This window comes from Stigmatopora argus, chromosome 7, assembly GCF_051989625.1.
Source record: "Stigmatopora argus isolate UIUO_Sarg chromosome 7, RoL_Sarg_1.0, whole genome shotgun sequence".
NCBI lineage: Eukaryota > Metazoa > Chordata > Actinopteri > Syngnathiformes > Syngnathidae > Stigmatopora > Stigmatopora argus.
Window position 1 is genome coordinate 6,719,709 of NC_135393.1, and position 16,719 is coordinate 6,736,427.

Consider the following 16,719-nt stretch of genomic DNA (forward strand, 5'->3'; position numbering starts at 1 on the left):
TATCCCTCCTAGGTGTTCAATTATTTTTTTATATGTATATATATATATAGTATTTTTTGCTTCGAAGCAAACCTTATTTTCATTTAATTCTGAATAGATATTGTCATTGGATATTAAGAGGAGAGCTTAATGAGCATCAGCTTGGATTCAGGAAGTGTAATCAACTTGCATGTCCTCTCACATTTTTTAATCAATATTTTTTTAACCAAACACTTGAAATTCATAATGCTCAGTTTTAATTAAAAAAATGTTATGCCAATGGACAAAATTCCAATTGCTAATTGAATACTCGCCGTTGCGTGCGCGAGATTGAACGCGTTTACGTTCGAGACAGCAAAAATGTTTGGAATGCAAACATCAACATCATCTTTTTGAAGAGGAATAATTTACTTCAGTGGTAAACAATCAATTCAACTCATATTGATTAAAATACGACGCGTGACGACGAACCAGGTGGGTTCTCCACCGCGTTATGTGCTTAAATCTCGTGTCGACTATTTATGTCGTTCTAACAGGCAAAATAATGCACGTTAATCATCGTCAGTCATAATCAAAAGAATACAAAAAGATTGGCGTTCAAAGAATTTCCCTTACCATCCATTATGATGTCTCATTAACTATGTCATTGTGCACGATTTTTTGTCTGTTTGCACCTTGGCTTGTTATGGAAATTCAAACATTGCAACGGAAACGTCAGTGAATACGCGGGTAAACGGTGAAAAATGCTTGTTTTACACGATTATCTTCATTTTTGTCAATAATAATTATGTAAATAGGCGATAGTGCACGCCGAAAAGTTGTAGAACATCTTGCTGGATTGTTGCCCATTTCCTGATTATACCCCGATTTCCTAACTCTGCACATCCATAATAATTGCAGTGTATTTAAATCAATTAAGGTAACAGATTAATTTCATATGGCGCAAATGGAATTTGCATGAGTTTTGGTTCCTGTTTTTCGGTGATTGAACACAGCGACGAGGTCAAAATTAATGTATCAATATTTTCATAAGCCATTGAATTTACTGTGGAATTGCAGCCACTCATTTTCAGACATATTTTCTGATCTTATGTAAATTTTCTGATATTTGTAAATGAGAATGAAGCTTTATTGCCCTTACTATTTATGTTTTTTGCATGCTTGTTTATGTTTTGCCATGTACAATTTCATCAGCTCTAATGGAGAGTGTCAAAGACGAGCCTGATGATGTGCAGAGAAGTGAGGCGGAAGGGCAAGAAACGGAGGAGCAGGATGTAATTGATCAGACTGCAAATAATGGTCAAACAAACGTATCTCCCCTTGGGCCGGTAAGTGTACTTGCAACTACTCAACTGCTCTTCCTAACAGTATCCTTGTAGCTTCCGATTTGGGTTGACATTCAATTCTCATTTTACTGGACCTCACAGTGGAATTTGATACTATCTCTTGCAGCATTCTTCTTCACTGACTCTTTTTCTATTGATATCACCCCCACACCTCTCATGTTTCAGCTCCTATCTATCTGTCTGGTTTCACATAATTTATTAAATTATCACCAGTCCAAATTTCTCCACATCTTTGGCAATCTTTCCTGCTACACCTCCACACCACCTCCACCCTTTTCACCCTAGTCACTTCCCAGGCGATTGCAACTAAATTTTTTTGGGGTCTCGCTAACAAATCCATCTAGAAGCTGCATTTCATCCAATACCCAGCAGCATACTTCATCACACAGAATGCTGTCTCACACCTAATTTTCCACCAACTCAACTGGCTTCCTACCAAACAAAGGCCGTATTCACACCTGCCCTGTCTGGTTACAACTAAACCCCAAAACCTTGTACTGCACACCTTTTGTGCTGGTGTGACTACAAACCAGTGAACTCTGGTGCAGATCAAATTTCTCCGGAGAGATGATTTCGGTTTGCTTCCAAGAGAATCGTGGTGCTATATGTAGGAAAGTGACACACCGTAGTTCAAACCTGTTCTGCAATCACACACTTTTTTGCACGTACATATCTTTCTTCCGAAACCACAGGCATTTTTGGAAACAAGGAGATGGAATGTCTAAGTAGTACTTGAAATTTGGGTCAACGCCAACATAAGAACACACATAAAAATACCTATACGTTTAAGATATTTATCAGCAGGATAAAGGGGAAAACGAGTTCAGCACGCTGGAGCTCCATGATTTTTTTACTTACCGTATTTTCCGGACTATAAGTCGCAGCTCAGTATAAGACACACCAGCTATATCATGCAAGAGGAAATAAAACGTAACACTTTTCACGGGTGGTATGTTTTTTATTTGACCAGAAACCAAGAACAAACCTACGTTAAAGTAACAATAGAAAAATGGAGGAAATGGTCTGAATAAGCATCTGTTAACACAGTATTTTCAGATAATTCTAACCTAAAATAAAATATATAACAGGTTGTTCTGGTCAGAGAGAGAGAGAAAAAAAGCCACACTATGAAAAAATATTGTGAGTTATAGTCCGGAAAATACGGTACACATTTTTACCGTATTACCCACTAGACAGTTTTGTCCAAAGATTGAATGATGTTTGGATATGTGCTGGTTTGTTGTCAAATCCTAGGACTCTTGTGAAAATTGCCACATGAAAAGAAATGGCATCAAACAAGAATTGTTTTGCATTTTGGTCCAAAGAAACCAAACAATTAGTGTGAAAGACCCTAAATTCCAAGTTTCTCCTCATTACATTCAAAGCTCCTCAGTCTTGCTCCATCCGACCTTTCCGACCTCCCCTACATCAACACTCTTCTGCCCACTTCACTCTTTCTTGACGCTCCAACTTTGTCTCTCTTGCTCAGCATCCCACCATGGGTTCCCTTTTTCCGTTTTCATTTTTCTTATACAGTGGCTTTGAGTGTTTTAAAAGATGCTTCGAAATAATGATTTAAAAAAATGAAAGTGTGAAAAAGAGTATTATGGTTCTTGTTGTCGCAGGATCAGCCTGGATCTGAAATAAGTGATGTAGAGTTGGAGGCACAAGGAGAAACCGAGCAGCAGGATGGAAATGACCAAGCTACAAACAATAATCAAGAGAATCTCTCTATTTTTTCGCAGGTAAATGTTTGGTGCCCCAGGATTTAGATATTTTTAATAATCAATCATGCCCCTCCAGATTCATTATGTTAATCCTTTCACTGTCATTATTGACAGAATCAGACTGGATCCGATCAAATTGATGTGGACTCCCAGCCATTCAGCAGTAGTGCTCCAGAAGACACTCAGTCTGGTCTGTTTATTATAATGCTTTGGGGGCTAATGACCACGATGCAATTTTTCCATTTTCTGGACGAATTATATTATTTTGCTTAATTGTTTTTATTGACCAAAATTAAGCTCTGGGACAATATTTTGTGGGGCCCATTTGATATCCAATTGTAATATTAGCCTTGCCTGTATGTGTTTTGTTATGGGCAAAAAAGAGACATAATTTAATGAATGGAATGAATTCATAATTCAAATTTTGGGAAAAATATTTCAATGGAAATTTTAAAAAGTGAAAATGAGAAAGCAATCAGTAATACAAATGTAAAACATTCTAATAAATTATAAATTTATTAATAAAAATTCAAACAAATTGGAATAGATTGGGCAGTCATGCTCACAGTTATGAGATCAAGGATTCAATCTCAAGTTACCCTTGTGATAAATAGCCGTACGGAGAAGGAATAACTGATATGGAATGCAGAGTTTGATTGCTTCCAACACCTCCAAACTGAAATGGATTGAGAGTGCCCCTTTGTGGGGACTCCCTCGTTCTGCTGGGGGACTTCAATGCTCATGTGGGCAATGACGGTGAGACCTGGAGGGGAGTGATTGGGAAGAGCGCCCCCCCTGATCGAAACCCAAGGGGTGTTCTATTGTTGGATTTTTGCGCTCGTCGCGGATAGACAATAATGAACACCATGTTCAAGCATAAGGGTGTCCATATGTGCACTTAGTTTCAGGACACCCTAGGCCGCAGTTCGATGATTGACTTTGTGCTCGTGTCATCAGACCTGCGGCCGCATGTCTTGGACACTTGGGTAAAGAGAGGGGCGGAGTTGTCAACCGATCACCACCTGGTGGTGAGTTGGCTCCGATGGCGGAGGCAGATGCCAGTGCAGTCCGGGAGACCCAAACGTTTCATGAGGGTCTGCTGGGAACGCCCGACGGAGTCCCCTGTCAGAAGGAGTTTCAATTCCCACCTCCGACAGGGCTTCTCTCATGTCCGGAAAGAGGCGGGGACATTGAGTTCGAGTGGACCATGTTCCGCGCTTCTATTGCTGAGGCGGCAGACCGGAGCTGTGGCCGCAAGGTGGTCGGTGCCTGTGGTGGCGGTAACCAGAACCCGCTGGTGGACACCGGCGGCAAGGGATGCCGTCAGGCTGAAAAAGGAGTCCTACCAGGCCCTTTTGGCCCATGGGTCTCTGGAGGCAGCTGACGGGTACCGGGTGGCCAAGCGGCACGCGGCTCTGGTCATCTCTGAGGCAAAAACCCAGGAATGGGAGGAGTTCGGTGAGGCCATGGAGAACGACTTCCGGGTGGCCTCAAGGAAATTTTCGAAATACTTTGAAGACCTCCTGAATGCCACCGCCGTGCCTTCCCATGAGGAAGCAAAGCCGGGGGACTCTGGGGCGGACTCTCTTATCTATGGGGTTGAAGTCATTGAGGTGGTTAAAAAACTCCTCAGTGGCAAGGCCCCAGGGTGGATGAGATCCGCCCATAGTTTCTAAAGGCTCCGGATGTTCTGGGGCTGTCTTGGTTGAAACGCCTCTGCAACATCACATGGACATCGGGGACAGTGCCTCTAGATTGGCAGACTGGGGTGGTGGTTCCCCTTTTTAAAAAGGGGAACCGGAGGTTGTGTTCCAATTACTGGGGAATCACATTCCTCCGCCTCCCCGGGAAGGTCTATTCTGGGGTACTGGAGAGGAGGGTCTGCCGGGAGGTCGAATCTCGGATTCAGGGGGGGGCAGTGTGGTTTTCGTCCTGGCCGTGGAACAGTGGATCAGCTCTACACCCTCAGCAGGGTCCTTGGGGGATCATGGGAGTTCGCCCAACCAGTGTTCATGTGCTTTGTGGACGTGGAGATGGCGTTTGACCGTGTCCCCTGGGCAGTCTTGTGGGGGGGTACTCCAGGCGTATGGGGTTCCGGAACCCCTGTTGTGCGGGGTCCGGTCCCTTTATGACCAGTGTCAGAGTCTGGTCTGCGTAGCCGGCAGTAAGTCGGATCCATTTCCAGTGGGGGTTGGACTCCGCCAGGGCTGCCATATGTCACCGATTCAGTTCATCACTTTTATGGACAGAATATCTAGGCGCAGCTGTGGCATTGAGGGGGTCCAGTTTGGTGGCCTCAGTATTGCATCCCTGCTTTTTGTAGATGATGTGCTTCTGTTGGCTTCAACAGTCCGTGATCTCCAACTCTCGCTGGAATGATTCTCAACCGAGTGTGAAGCAGTCGGGATGAGAATCAGCACCTCCAAATCTGAGACTGTGGTCCTCAGTCGGAAAAAGGTGGCATGGCCTCTACGGTCCAGGGATCAGGTCCCTCCCCAGGTGGAGGAGTTTAAGTATCTTGGGGCCTCCTTGTTCACAAGTGAGGGAAGAATGGATCGGGATATCGACAGGCGAATCGGAGCGGCGTCCGCATCACTGCGGACATTGCTCCGATCCGCCGTGGTGAGGAAGGAGCTGAGCCAAAAGGTGAGGCTCTATTTACCGGTCGATCTACGTTCCCACCCTCATCTATGGTCACGAGCTGTGGGTCGTGACCGAAAGAAAGAGATCCCGGATACAAGCGGCTGAAATGAGCTTCCTCCACAGGATGTCCGGACTCTCCCTTAGAGATAAGGTGAGAAGCTTGGTCATCTGAGAGGGGCTCGGAGTAGAGCCGCTTGCTGCTCCTAAGGATCGAAAAGAGCCAGATGAGTTGGCTCGGGCATCTAATCAGGATGCCCCCTGGATGCCTCCCCCGTGAGGTGTTCCGGGCACGTCCCACTGGGAGGAGGCCACGGGGCCGACCTCGGTCACGCTGGGGAGACTACGTCCCCCGGCTGGTCCGGGAATGCGTTGGTATCCTCCCGGAAGAGCTGGATGAAGTGGCTGGGGAGAGGGAGGTCTGGGCTTCCCTGTTGAAGCTGCTGCCCCCATGACCTGACTTCGGATAAGTGGAAGGAGATGACCTAATATCAAATGAGACTTTTTTCATTTTTGAAGGGTTTGGGGGGTAATAAAGATTGTGGAACTAATTATTAATAATATCAAGGCAAAATATTTATCTACTCTGGAAGCAATTTAATTTGCAAGTAGATGTCCACTGTAGTGACCACTATCCCTCAAAAGGGTTCATCTTTTCTGTTTGCAGTTCATTTAACCTCCGACTCTATGAACATCACGGACGAAAATGATGATCAGGGGGAAACACAGCAGCAGGATGAACATGAACAACCTGCAACCGATGGTCCCCCATATATTGGTGCCTCTGAGGAGGTATTTTTTTTTAACACGCCAAGACAATGTTTTAGATCAGTTATTGTCCATTAATCTACCTGAGTAAAACAACAACAAACTATGCATCTGCAGAATTGTTTTTTTATCCTTTCACTGTCATTGTTGTCACAGGATAATCCTTTATCTGAATTAATTGATGTCGGCCCATTACCATTCATCAGTGGTGCTGAAGAAGAATTTGTGCTGCAACCTGCGTCTGGTGTGTTTATTGCAAACAACCCTGCGTTATGATGATCAAGGTGCATGGCAATCTTTTTTCTTCTTCTTCAGAGCTGGCAGACGTTTCTGAAGTTCTGTCAACTCCCGGACTTACGGACATGGTCAGGGAGGAGGATGAACAGGAGACAGCTACAAACGATGACGAGGAAGAAGAATTTGTTGTTCTTGATGCTGATCATGTATGTAACTCTTCCTTTCCTTTGATATTATTGTTACTTGTGGGAAATGGAAAAAAAAGATTTCACTTTAGCAGACATCGTATGGTTACAGGTGTGTGGAGAGCTATTGATTTAATTGTAATAAATAATTTTCTTTATTTTATTTTTTTGCTTACATATTTACATTTGCATACATTTTCAATCAGAATTGGTATACTTTATCCATTTTTAAAGGGTTTAGTATTAAAGATTGCGGAACAAATTATGCTAATTCAATGTAAAATATGTTTCTACTTACGAAAATTAGAAGTTACAAAAGCTAATGGAACCAGTTAATTTTGTAAGTAGAGGTACATATACATATGTTATTTGTTAGTGACCCAGTGCTCGAGTGGTTAGCGGGTCGGCTTCACAGTTCTCGAAGGTTCGATCCCAGGTGGGTCCTTAGTGTGTGGAGTTTGCATGGATTCTGTGGAATTAAGAATCATAACCCTAATTTTCCCACGTCATCCGTTGACAGCCTCAGATTGCCAAACAGCAAGCAGCACTGAAGAGCCAAATCCTCAAAGAACTTGAGCGGCTAAGAGTGCAACTGCATGAAGAGGTAAGAAATCTGACCTACTTCTTCATCAATGTCTGTTAGCTGAAGAGCTATGTCAAGTGCAACTGGGGGGAAAGTCGAATTATGTTGCTCTTTGTGCTACTTCTGCAGACAGGGCTTGCCAAGACCGAGGCAACTCAAACAGAGGATTTCTACGCCGTGTTGTATGGGGAACAGCAACGGCTGAAAACAGTCCAGGTACGACTAGAAGCTATACAGAAGACCAAGGTTTTGGCTGAAGACAAACATCGAGTGGCAACAGATGAACTGAAGGAAGTCAAGTTATGCCATTCCAGTACCAGCGACCAGCGCACCAGGACCAGAGCCAGTGGTGAGACGCTCTAAACATACATCGAAAACATTTATTTATCAATGCATTACTCACAAACTTTAAATCAAGAATGTACATATTACATATAATCAATTATATTCCTCTTTGCAGCCAAAATAGAAATGTCAATTATCCTTATGTTCCTGAGCCTTTTTGGGTATTTTGGGGCCATTAATATATATATATATATATATATATATATATATATATATATAAGCTCTACTTATGAAATTTTCCAGTTATGAAAAAAGTTCTGGAACCATTTAATTTTATAAGTAGAGGTACGACTGTATATTATATGGTGATATGCATTTTAGTATATGGTACCGTAAGTTTATAGAATATATATATATATATATATATATATATATATATATATATATATATATATATATATATATATATATATATATATCCAGTGTTAAAAATGCATGAGGATAAGAAAGTCACACGTGTATAGCAAAGACATTAAGAGTAAAAGGGCTATACATCAAATACATCGAGGAATTGAAAAGAATCTCATTGCCTAACGCAAACCGTTTCAAAACAAGCCGTAAGTTTATAGAATATATATATATATATATATATATATATATATATATATATATATATATATATATATATATATATATATATATATATATATATATATATATATATATATATATATATATATATATATATATATATATATATATATATATATTCTATAAACTTACGGTACCATATACTAAAATGCATATCACCATATAATATACAGTCGTACCTCTACTTATAAAATTAAATGGTTCCAGAACTTTTTTCATAACTGGAAAATTTCATAAGTAGAGCTGTACTTTATATGTAAACTCTTTAATTTGTTCCACGGTCCTCACACAACGACGAACTAAACCCTTTAAAATAGGTCAATGTGAAAGAGATTCTGATTCGGATCGTCAGCCTTGTTGACGTGCCTCCATGTTTTCTCTGTAAGGTTTGCTTTCTTTGTCTTAGTTGTTTCTTTGTCACCTTCCCCGTTTTTTAGTTTTTTAAGGTTTTATTTTTCTGTTTTTGTAATTAAAGTTTACCGTAGTCCACTCATTCCCTCTGTTTGCCTGCTTCTCTGCAATTGAGTCTAACTACGCTCTTGGTATGCCTCAAACAGCCATTAAAAAAAAAAAGATGTCTGAACTGTTTTTAGTTTGCCCGTGTGTGCATTAGTCAAGTCAAGTTGGAACAAATATTGGCAATAGAAGAACAGCTGCTTTTTGCAATTGACATTTGATATGTTGATGTAGTTTTGGCATTTGTTATGCTCATTAATTTCAACAATGTTAATGTTCCTGCACAGTTCCACTTGTTTTCCTGATTTATTTCAAGGTGATCAAGGCTCACAATAGCTTCCGCTCAAGTTACGCAGTTTTTGATGATTTAAAACAGTGCCCATGCATCTTCATAACATGTTTCTGACAGTTCTGTCACAGTACATATGTCCAACTATAGTGCAAGAAGCTCTTTTAATACTACTGTGTGTGTGTTTTTGTTGTATAGTAACCAAGCTACAGACAGAACTAGAAAAGGTGATGTTGCATGTTACCTTCACACAAGCTGTCAGTGAAGATTTACGTTCTGATGTAAAAGCTACGAAGAATGTCACAAAGAAAGTGGGAACTGATAAATCAGCGGCCGAAGACCAGAAGTTAAAGCAGGTAAATTGTCTGTTATTAAATTCAATGTTAAAAAGAATGAAAACATAATTAGGTTGAAAACAGGTGTTCAGAATAATCACATTTTGTGGAACAAAAGCACTGGGTAAACTGAAGAATACATTTTGTTTTTCTGAACCGCAGAACTATTATTTCATCACATCAGCGTCAACTAACATGAATGGAATGTAATAAGATTGGTTTGGAATACTAACTGATACATGCCAGGAGTTGGTTCACAGAAACAATGTGTAGACAACTAAACAATTATGTAATAATTAACCGTAAAGGAAAATCGCCAAACATTTTTCAGTTAGTTTTGTTGGACGAGACTGAAGCCCAACATAATGAAATTCTTTTCCTCACTTGCACATTTGATTTCTTAACACCAAGATCCACACATTGGCACCAAACCCATATAAAATATATTTGACATGGTTTTGTCCTGACCACCAAAACAGAATAAAAGCATGCTTGACCACAAATATTTGTTTTTTTTAAACTATGCATTAAATGCTTAGACTTCTTAAATGAATAAATCAAAGGATTAATTGTTACTGAAATTGCCTGTACCTACAGGATATTTATGTAGATCGCCTCACAAGGGAATTGGACAGACTGACACAAGAGATGGAGCTTTATGTTGTCCAGACTAGTGCCCAGGCAGAGACAACACAAGCAACCAAAGAGGCTCTTTCTGAGGTAAATACAGCACAAAATTCCTGCAATTCTCTCAGATCCTGAAAGATTGTTTTTTAAATTTTATATTTTTAAGATAGCTGAATTGATCCTTTGCCCATTCCCTGCAATTGACCGGTGATCTGTTGACATGTAGTGAGGATGTGGCAACTCATTAGTACTTAATGCAAATGTGTATTCAGGCTGAAATGCAAATGGAATCTCTGGCAATGGCACAAAAACAACTGCTGCAGCAGTGGAATGCTAGCCTGCTCAATATGAGGAAGCAAAATGAAGAATTTGGAACAATTCAAGAGGCTGTAAGGTGAGAATGTTTTTCAAGCAGACGGATTAGTGTATGTTCCTTTTAATAAGGAAACAAAGTTTCACACACAATGTTTGGGTATGTACTTTTTCAATATTATTCTTTTTGACATGGGGACTTATGGAAACATTAAGTCATTTTATAGAATAGTAAAAAGAGTTGGCTATAATTGCGATTACCTGCAGTGACCATATATAGCCCCTTTTTTCCATTGACAGTAAATGTTCTTTGCTTTTCCAAAAACTAAAATTGGTGTCTCAAACTTTGATTTGTTACCTCATTTAAAAGTAAAGGTTACATTTTTTATGCCAGTGAACAATTTAAGATTTGATGGTTGTCGACCTTACACTTTTTCAAGCAGATTCAGTGAACTTGGTCAGGATAAAGGCACCAGAAAAAAACCTCTTTGCTGTTTTTGCAGGGGAAAAATGCTCAGATTAGAGTAAACTCTTTGAGCCTGATCTAAAATGTGAAAGATTCAGGGTATCATGAGTAGGTGCGTTGACATGGTGAAGCTGCCATGGGTTATGCTACCATTTCCATTGTTTTTCTAGATTAGAGAATGAAACAAATGTTGTAGGATCTCATTGTTATTGTTTGACTGTCCGGTCCTCATGGAATGGAATAATCTCTAATTAGAAATATGTATTGAGTAAGGCGGCATGGTGGAGAGTGCTTAGCGCGTCCGCCTCACAATTCTGGGGTTGAGGGTCCAATTTAATTGTATTGATCATTAGTAGACATTCAATTCATGTAAAGTGGCAGGGTGGCAGTAAATTAAGTAAATGTATTGTGAAATAAACAACTGATCACTTAATGGGAATGTCGTCTCTACCAACATGACCACCCTGAGGCCTGGTTGTAGGGGTGATGAAATTTATATTCATGCATCTGGTATAAATTAAAATGAGTTTGTCACTAGTAGAATTTGTTAGTTCACTGCAAGCCCACTTCAAATTGATTGAAGCACGATGAGTCAATGCCACACAAGACAGAGTTAAGCAGTGTCTGACCAAGCTATCATAGCAATTACTTTATACTTTCAAGTGAGTATGCAGTAATTTATTAATAAAAATGGAAAGAAAAGTGTTGTTTTTTAACATGGTATCCATGTCGTATTGGCATCAGTGGATGGCATTCATAATCGGTATAACACCAATTAAACAAATATATGAATCTATCTCACAATGTCATATCTCTTAAATTAATAGTCCCGCTACCCATGTTTTCCATAGCATGGCACAACATGAAGTGAGGGTGCTGGATGGAGAGATTGAAGGTAATAAGAAGTCCATCTCTGAACTGCAAGAAAAAAGCGAGACGCTCACGATGCTGCTGAACTGCGCCCTGATGGACTGTGATGTCTCCAAAAAGATGATCAGTCAGAAGCAGTCCCAGTTTGAAATCCTGCAGACCCAATACAGCACCTACGTTCGTGCTGTGGCGCAAACAGAGCGGACACTCCTAGAACTCACTAAGGTAGATAGGTTAGTCACGCTTAAAGTCCAGGTCCCACTCACCCATTTTTACACACTAGCAATGACAGAATCGTGTCAAAGAGTATTAAAAACACAGATCCGTATCTTTTGAAATTCTATCAAAGTCACATAATTTACGTAGTGTTGTGGATCAGCTTTCTTAAAAACTGATGGCGTAATAGGAGGACAGAATCCGGCACAAGGCATATGACTCAATGGAAAAGGAGTAGGTAAATGAGATATACTTGTTGTGTTTTGTCAAAATACAAAATTGAAAGTGGCTCAGATGAGTAAGTAAGACCCGAGGAACATCAGATTTTACAGTCTAGGATCAAACTAGAGGCCAAAGCTTCATAATGTGTGAGTTAGAGACAAGGAGAAACACAGGAGAGCCTGGAACAGAAGAATGTTTGGCTCCTTTAACATGGCATTTACTAAATGCTAAATATCTTACTTTCACAACTCTCATCTCTATAAAAATTAATAATTTAGCATCTGAAATAAAAACTGGGATTTCTTTTTTTAATTTTCTATTATTATTTTTTTTACTGTTGCACTTTTGACAATGCCTGCAAGGAATACAACAACAACAAACTTGGTAAAATTTTTGCATCAAGACAACAGAATAGGCTATTTTTGTGCTAAATTCACTCAGGTTACTGCTTGCTCGACTGTAAAAATAAGAGGCTTACGTCGGTAGTGTTCGTGTTGTACTAATTGAATGATGACATTCTCCGTCCATTATGTCACTCCGTAGTGATACAATACTAGACTGGCCAACAGCAAAATGGGATTGAAACTGCAACCACGTGCTCATTTGTTTATTTTACAAAGAAAAGGCCTATGGGTTGTGGCAAAGGAAAGTCTAATCTATCCAATTCCGTAATGTATACATCATGAGGTGATAGGTTACTGTGACTTCAAATGGCAAATGTGATTTGATGGACCAGCAAATTGGCATGTCTTGTCTTCTGCTTATTTAGGAGGATAACAGTCTTCATGGTGATGTGAGCGATCAGAGACGAAAACTGGAAAAAAACAAAAATAGACACTTGGAATTAGAAAACGCCATCATGACCCAAATGCTGACGAAGCTCATGGACAGCAAGGCTGCTCAGTACTATCAACGTCTCACCAACAAAAAAGCCAATCTTAAGAAAGAAAAGGTACATATACTTAAGATAGTTGTAATATCAAGAGATGTTTGACTGAGGCAAATGCAAAATTCCATGTCCTTTTGTCTGTATTTAGATCTATCAGCTATGGCAATTGGAGAGTTCGGTAATGGTGGCTGCCCTAGAGAGCAATGTGATCAATGAAAAACTGGAAAACCTGTCTCGAACTCAGAAGGAACTTGATGAGGAAATTAGAAAGTACAACAAGGTGGTTGAATCTAACCAGACAAACAGTTCTTCCATCGATGCACTTATTTCACAGAAGCAAACCACCATTTCAAACATCAACAAGAAAATTGATCTCATTGCATCACGAACTGGGGTAAGGAATCCTTGTCTCTCTCTCTCTATGATCAAATCAGTGTTAGACAGATTTTAGACGATTTCCACGGATTGATGGAAATTGTTGGGATTCTCCTTGTTTACTCGCTTAATTTGTGTGCATGTGATTCCAGCATGAGGACCTCAGCCCGCTGCAAATCAAGGCAGAATCAATAAAAACACAAGTTGACACATTGTCAGGAAAAATCAAGCATGATCAGCACCTGTGGCTGAAGCTTCAAGGAATACTCATAGGACTAACCCTGGCGATACAGACACACAACAAGGAATATAATAAACTTCAGGCCAAGTACACTGTAATCTGTCAGAAGAAACTATATCTGGAACGTACGTCAGATTTAATTCAAACAAACGCTTAAGGGTGATCAGATCTACACCAGTTGTAATACTCTCTTCCAGGCCAACTTGAAATTGTGCTGCGTGAGGAAAATGAGTTGGACAAGAGCAATAAATTGCTTCAAAGGGACCTGCTGAAGCTCAACACCCTTCTAAACAAGAACGCCCAGCTGCGTTATGCTTTTGAACAGGAGAACGCTGTGATTGAGACTGAATTTCTTCATAAGCTCAGGGTCTGTTCTCGTTCTTTAATGCACTAGTCTTATTTCCTTTCAAAATGTTGTTGGTTAATGCGTTGTGTGTTTAGGAGGCAGAGCGTGAATCTTTACAAATTGAGGCGAAACTGGAAAAGATCCAGGAGGATAAAGAAAACATTCTCAGCAGTCTGGTTGAAGCTGAGTAGGTTGATGATACACTCTTATTTCTCCCTGATCAACTAAAGCTCATATATTTCAATGTATTGTATATTTAACCGTTTATTCAGCGGCATATGCAACTCTGCTTGTTTGGTATAACAGGCGTCAGATCATGCTATGGGAAAAGAAGACCCATGTCATGAAAGAAACGCGTTTAGTGGTGCAGGAGGGCCAACAAGAAATCAAAACTATGAGGGATGACATTCACCGTATGGAGGTACATAAAAATTGCCCCGAGAAAATCAGAAAGTATGTTGTGTTTGAAATTTCAACCCATATACAGTTGTGGTGAAAAGTTTACATACACTTGTGAAGAACATAATGTCATGGCTCTCTTGAGTTTCCAGTTGTTTCTACAACTCTGATTTTTCTCTGCTAGTGATTGGAACAGACACTTCTTTGTCACAAAAAACATTCATGAAGTTTGGTTCTTTTTTTACTTTATTATGGTTGAACAGAAAAAGTGATCAAGTCTGCTGGGTCAAAAATATACATACAGCTGTTTCTGCTAACCCATAATAAGGTCACAAAAGAACCAAACTTCATGAATGTTTTTTGTGACAAAGAAGTATCTGTTCCAATCACTTTATCAGAGAAAAATCAGAGTTGTAGAAATAACTGGAAACTCAAGAGAGCCATGACATTATGGTCTTCACAAGTGTATGTAAATGTTTGACCACAACTGTATCACTAGAAGCAAATGCAGGGTACATTGGATATTTATTTCCTCACTGACCTGCAGGGGTTTTTGTTTTCCTGAAAATGGAATGTGTTGTTGAAAAGTACGGCTGTAACATTTAACGATATACGGTTCAGGACAGTTGCGTATACTGTTTATGAAGACTAGTTTTCATTCAATTATGTAAATACGTTTCCACAATGCACAACAAAACTGTCAAAAAAAATCAAGGTTGGTAACTGATATTGTTAAATGTGTACAAAATATCGTCTTAGTTTCTCTGGGTAATCTGGCTTCCTTCCACGTCCCAAAAAACATGGAGGCTAGTTGAGCAACCTAAATAGCCCCCCATTAAAATTTATGGAGTTTGGACTGAGTATGTGTTTATTATGACAGCGTTGGCTCCATCAGCTGATAAAGGAGGGTGAACGGCTTATGGAAGACAGCATAGCAGTTGTGGAAAGGAGAGGATACATCATTGAGCGCAATGAGGTCATGGCTCGCGGTACCACAAATATTTCCACCAAAGGTGAACTTAATCTGAAGAATGACGGTTTACGGCGAAAGCTCAAAGATTTAATCAAGGTTGGGAATTTATCTCTAAAGCATATAAGTGTGTTGTTCGACTACCTGACATTTAGTTTATTCTAGTCAGTGAAAGAAGCTGATGAGGAGATCACTGAAATGCAAGAGGGTCAGGTAAGAGCAATCTCATTTATTAATAACCTTTCATTATGACAATTTTTTGTGAATTCATTGCTGGCATTAAACTGGTCGGTGTTGCTTTTCCAGGAACAATATCAGCAGAGGGCCAAGAAGATCCAGGAGATGATTGATGGCACTCCATCAACCACTGCTTCACTTGAAGCTGCTCTGCAGGGTGAGACAGACCGAGTACATACTATAAACACTATCGTTCGACGTGTTTGGGTGGAGATGCCAAAGTACCAGGGAGCCCTTTGGAAGGTGTTGCGGTCACTGGCAGAACAAATAGAACCTCACGAAGGAAGCACGAGCAGCGGTTGATAAAATAATTAAGTGGTTGATCACAGTTATCACTAAATATACATAAATATGTACAGTAGATCAATAATACTTATTCCTTTTTTGTGGTAACCAGCTAGACGATGCCTCTGGTTTTAGGACGTTTCATGAATGCTGTCTTAGTCTCCACTTAGACATTTTAATGATTCACTTGTGAAATCTTTCAACCCAATAAGGATCTGCTTTGGTGTTTGCTCACTTGTACCACTGTACATACATTGTGTTTATGCTACAATTAATATAAACATTGAGTCTGAGTAGACCGTGTTCTGCATGTCTGTTGAGCAATGCTGTGGCTTAAAATGGCTATTCTTTGGTGGACTTGAACTCCACGGAATGTTGACTTATAGACCGGTTTAAGGAAACTGCTTCACAATCTAACATCAAAAAAATAATCTTGTTATCTCTAGGTACACCATTCCATTTCAGTAAAGGATTTAAAAACTTAGAAGCGGAATTTGTGTTAGAGCAGTAAGATGGATACTAGTTACCAATCTAAAATGTATTAATTGTAATGTACTGCAATTGGCTGGCCACCAATTCAGGGTCTCCCCTACCTGGTGCCCGAACTCAGCTGGCGATAGGCTCCAGCTGCCCCCTGGTACAGAAAATGAATGAATGAGTTGTAATGTAGAAGGGCCACAGAATTCAAAGTGTGTTAAGTGCGGTTTAAAGTGTACCAGTATTAATACTAGACCGTGCCACTACATCTACACAGCAAACTAACCGCACCTGCTTTTAACCAGT

General features: G+C 40.0%; 1 protein-coding gene across 11 annotated transcripts in view; it reads left to right on the forward strand.

The window, feature by feature from the left end:
- Positions 1-16,232, forward strand: part of ccdc40 (coiled-coil domain 40 molecular ruler complex subunit) — a 64,829-nt gene extending 48,597 nt beyond the window's left edge. For 7 of the 11 annotated variants that reach the window (XM_077604731.1, XM_077604732.1, XM_077604734.1 and 4 more), the window contains 21 exons: positions 1,174-1,307; positions 2,951-3,070; positions 3,167-3,242; positions 6,360-6,484; positions 6,617-6,704; positions 6,776-6,903; positions 7,403-7,486; positions 7,595-7,814; positions 9,345-9,502; positions 10,079-10,201; positions 10,381-10,502; positions 11,738-11,981; positions 12,964-13,146; positions 13,232-13,477; positions 13,611-13,824; positions 13,897-14,066; positions 14,141-14,232; positions 14,352-14,466; positions 15,325-15,513; positions 15,580-15,627; positions 15,721-16,232. In XM_077604731.1, coding sequence (XP_077460857.1) covers positions 1,179-1,307; positions 2,951-3,070; positions 3,167-3,242; positions 6,360-6,484; positions 6,617-6,704; positions 6,776-6,903; positions 7,403-7,486; positions 7,595-7,814; positions 9,345-9,502; positions 10,079-10,201; positions 10,381-10,502; positions 11,738-11,981; positions 12,964-13,146; positions 13,232-13,477; positions 13,611-13,824; positions 13,897-14,066; positions 14,141-14,232; positions 14,352-14,466; positions 15,325-15,513; positions 15,580-15,627; positions 15,721-15,954 — 3,108 coding nt within the window. In that variant the 5' untranslated portion in view covers positions 1,174-1,178 and the 3' untranslated portion in view covers positions 15,955-16,232. Of the gene's footprint in view, positions 1-129; positions 454-625; positions 709-1,173; positions 1,308-2,950; positions 3,071-3,166; positions 3,243-6,359; positions 6,485-6,616; positions 6,705-6,775; positions 6,904-7,402; positions 7,487-7,594; positions 7,815-9,344; positions 9,503-10,078; positions 10,202-10,380; positions 10,503-11,737; positions 11,982-12,963; positions 13,147-13,231; positions 13,478-13,610; positions 13,825-13,896; positions 14,067-14,140; positions 14,233-14,351; positions 14,467-15,324; positions 15,514-15,579; positions 15,628-15,720 lie in introns of those variants that run through there. The other 4 variants (XM_077604738.1, XM_077604739.1, XM_077604741.1 and 1 more) reach the window with 4 other exon arrangements.
- The last annotated feature ends 487 nt before the right edge of the window (positions 16,233-16,719 follow it).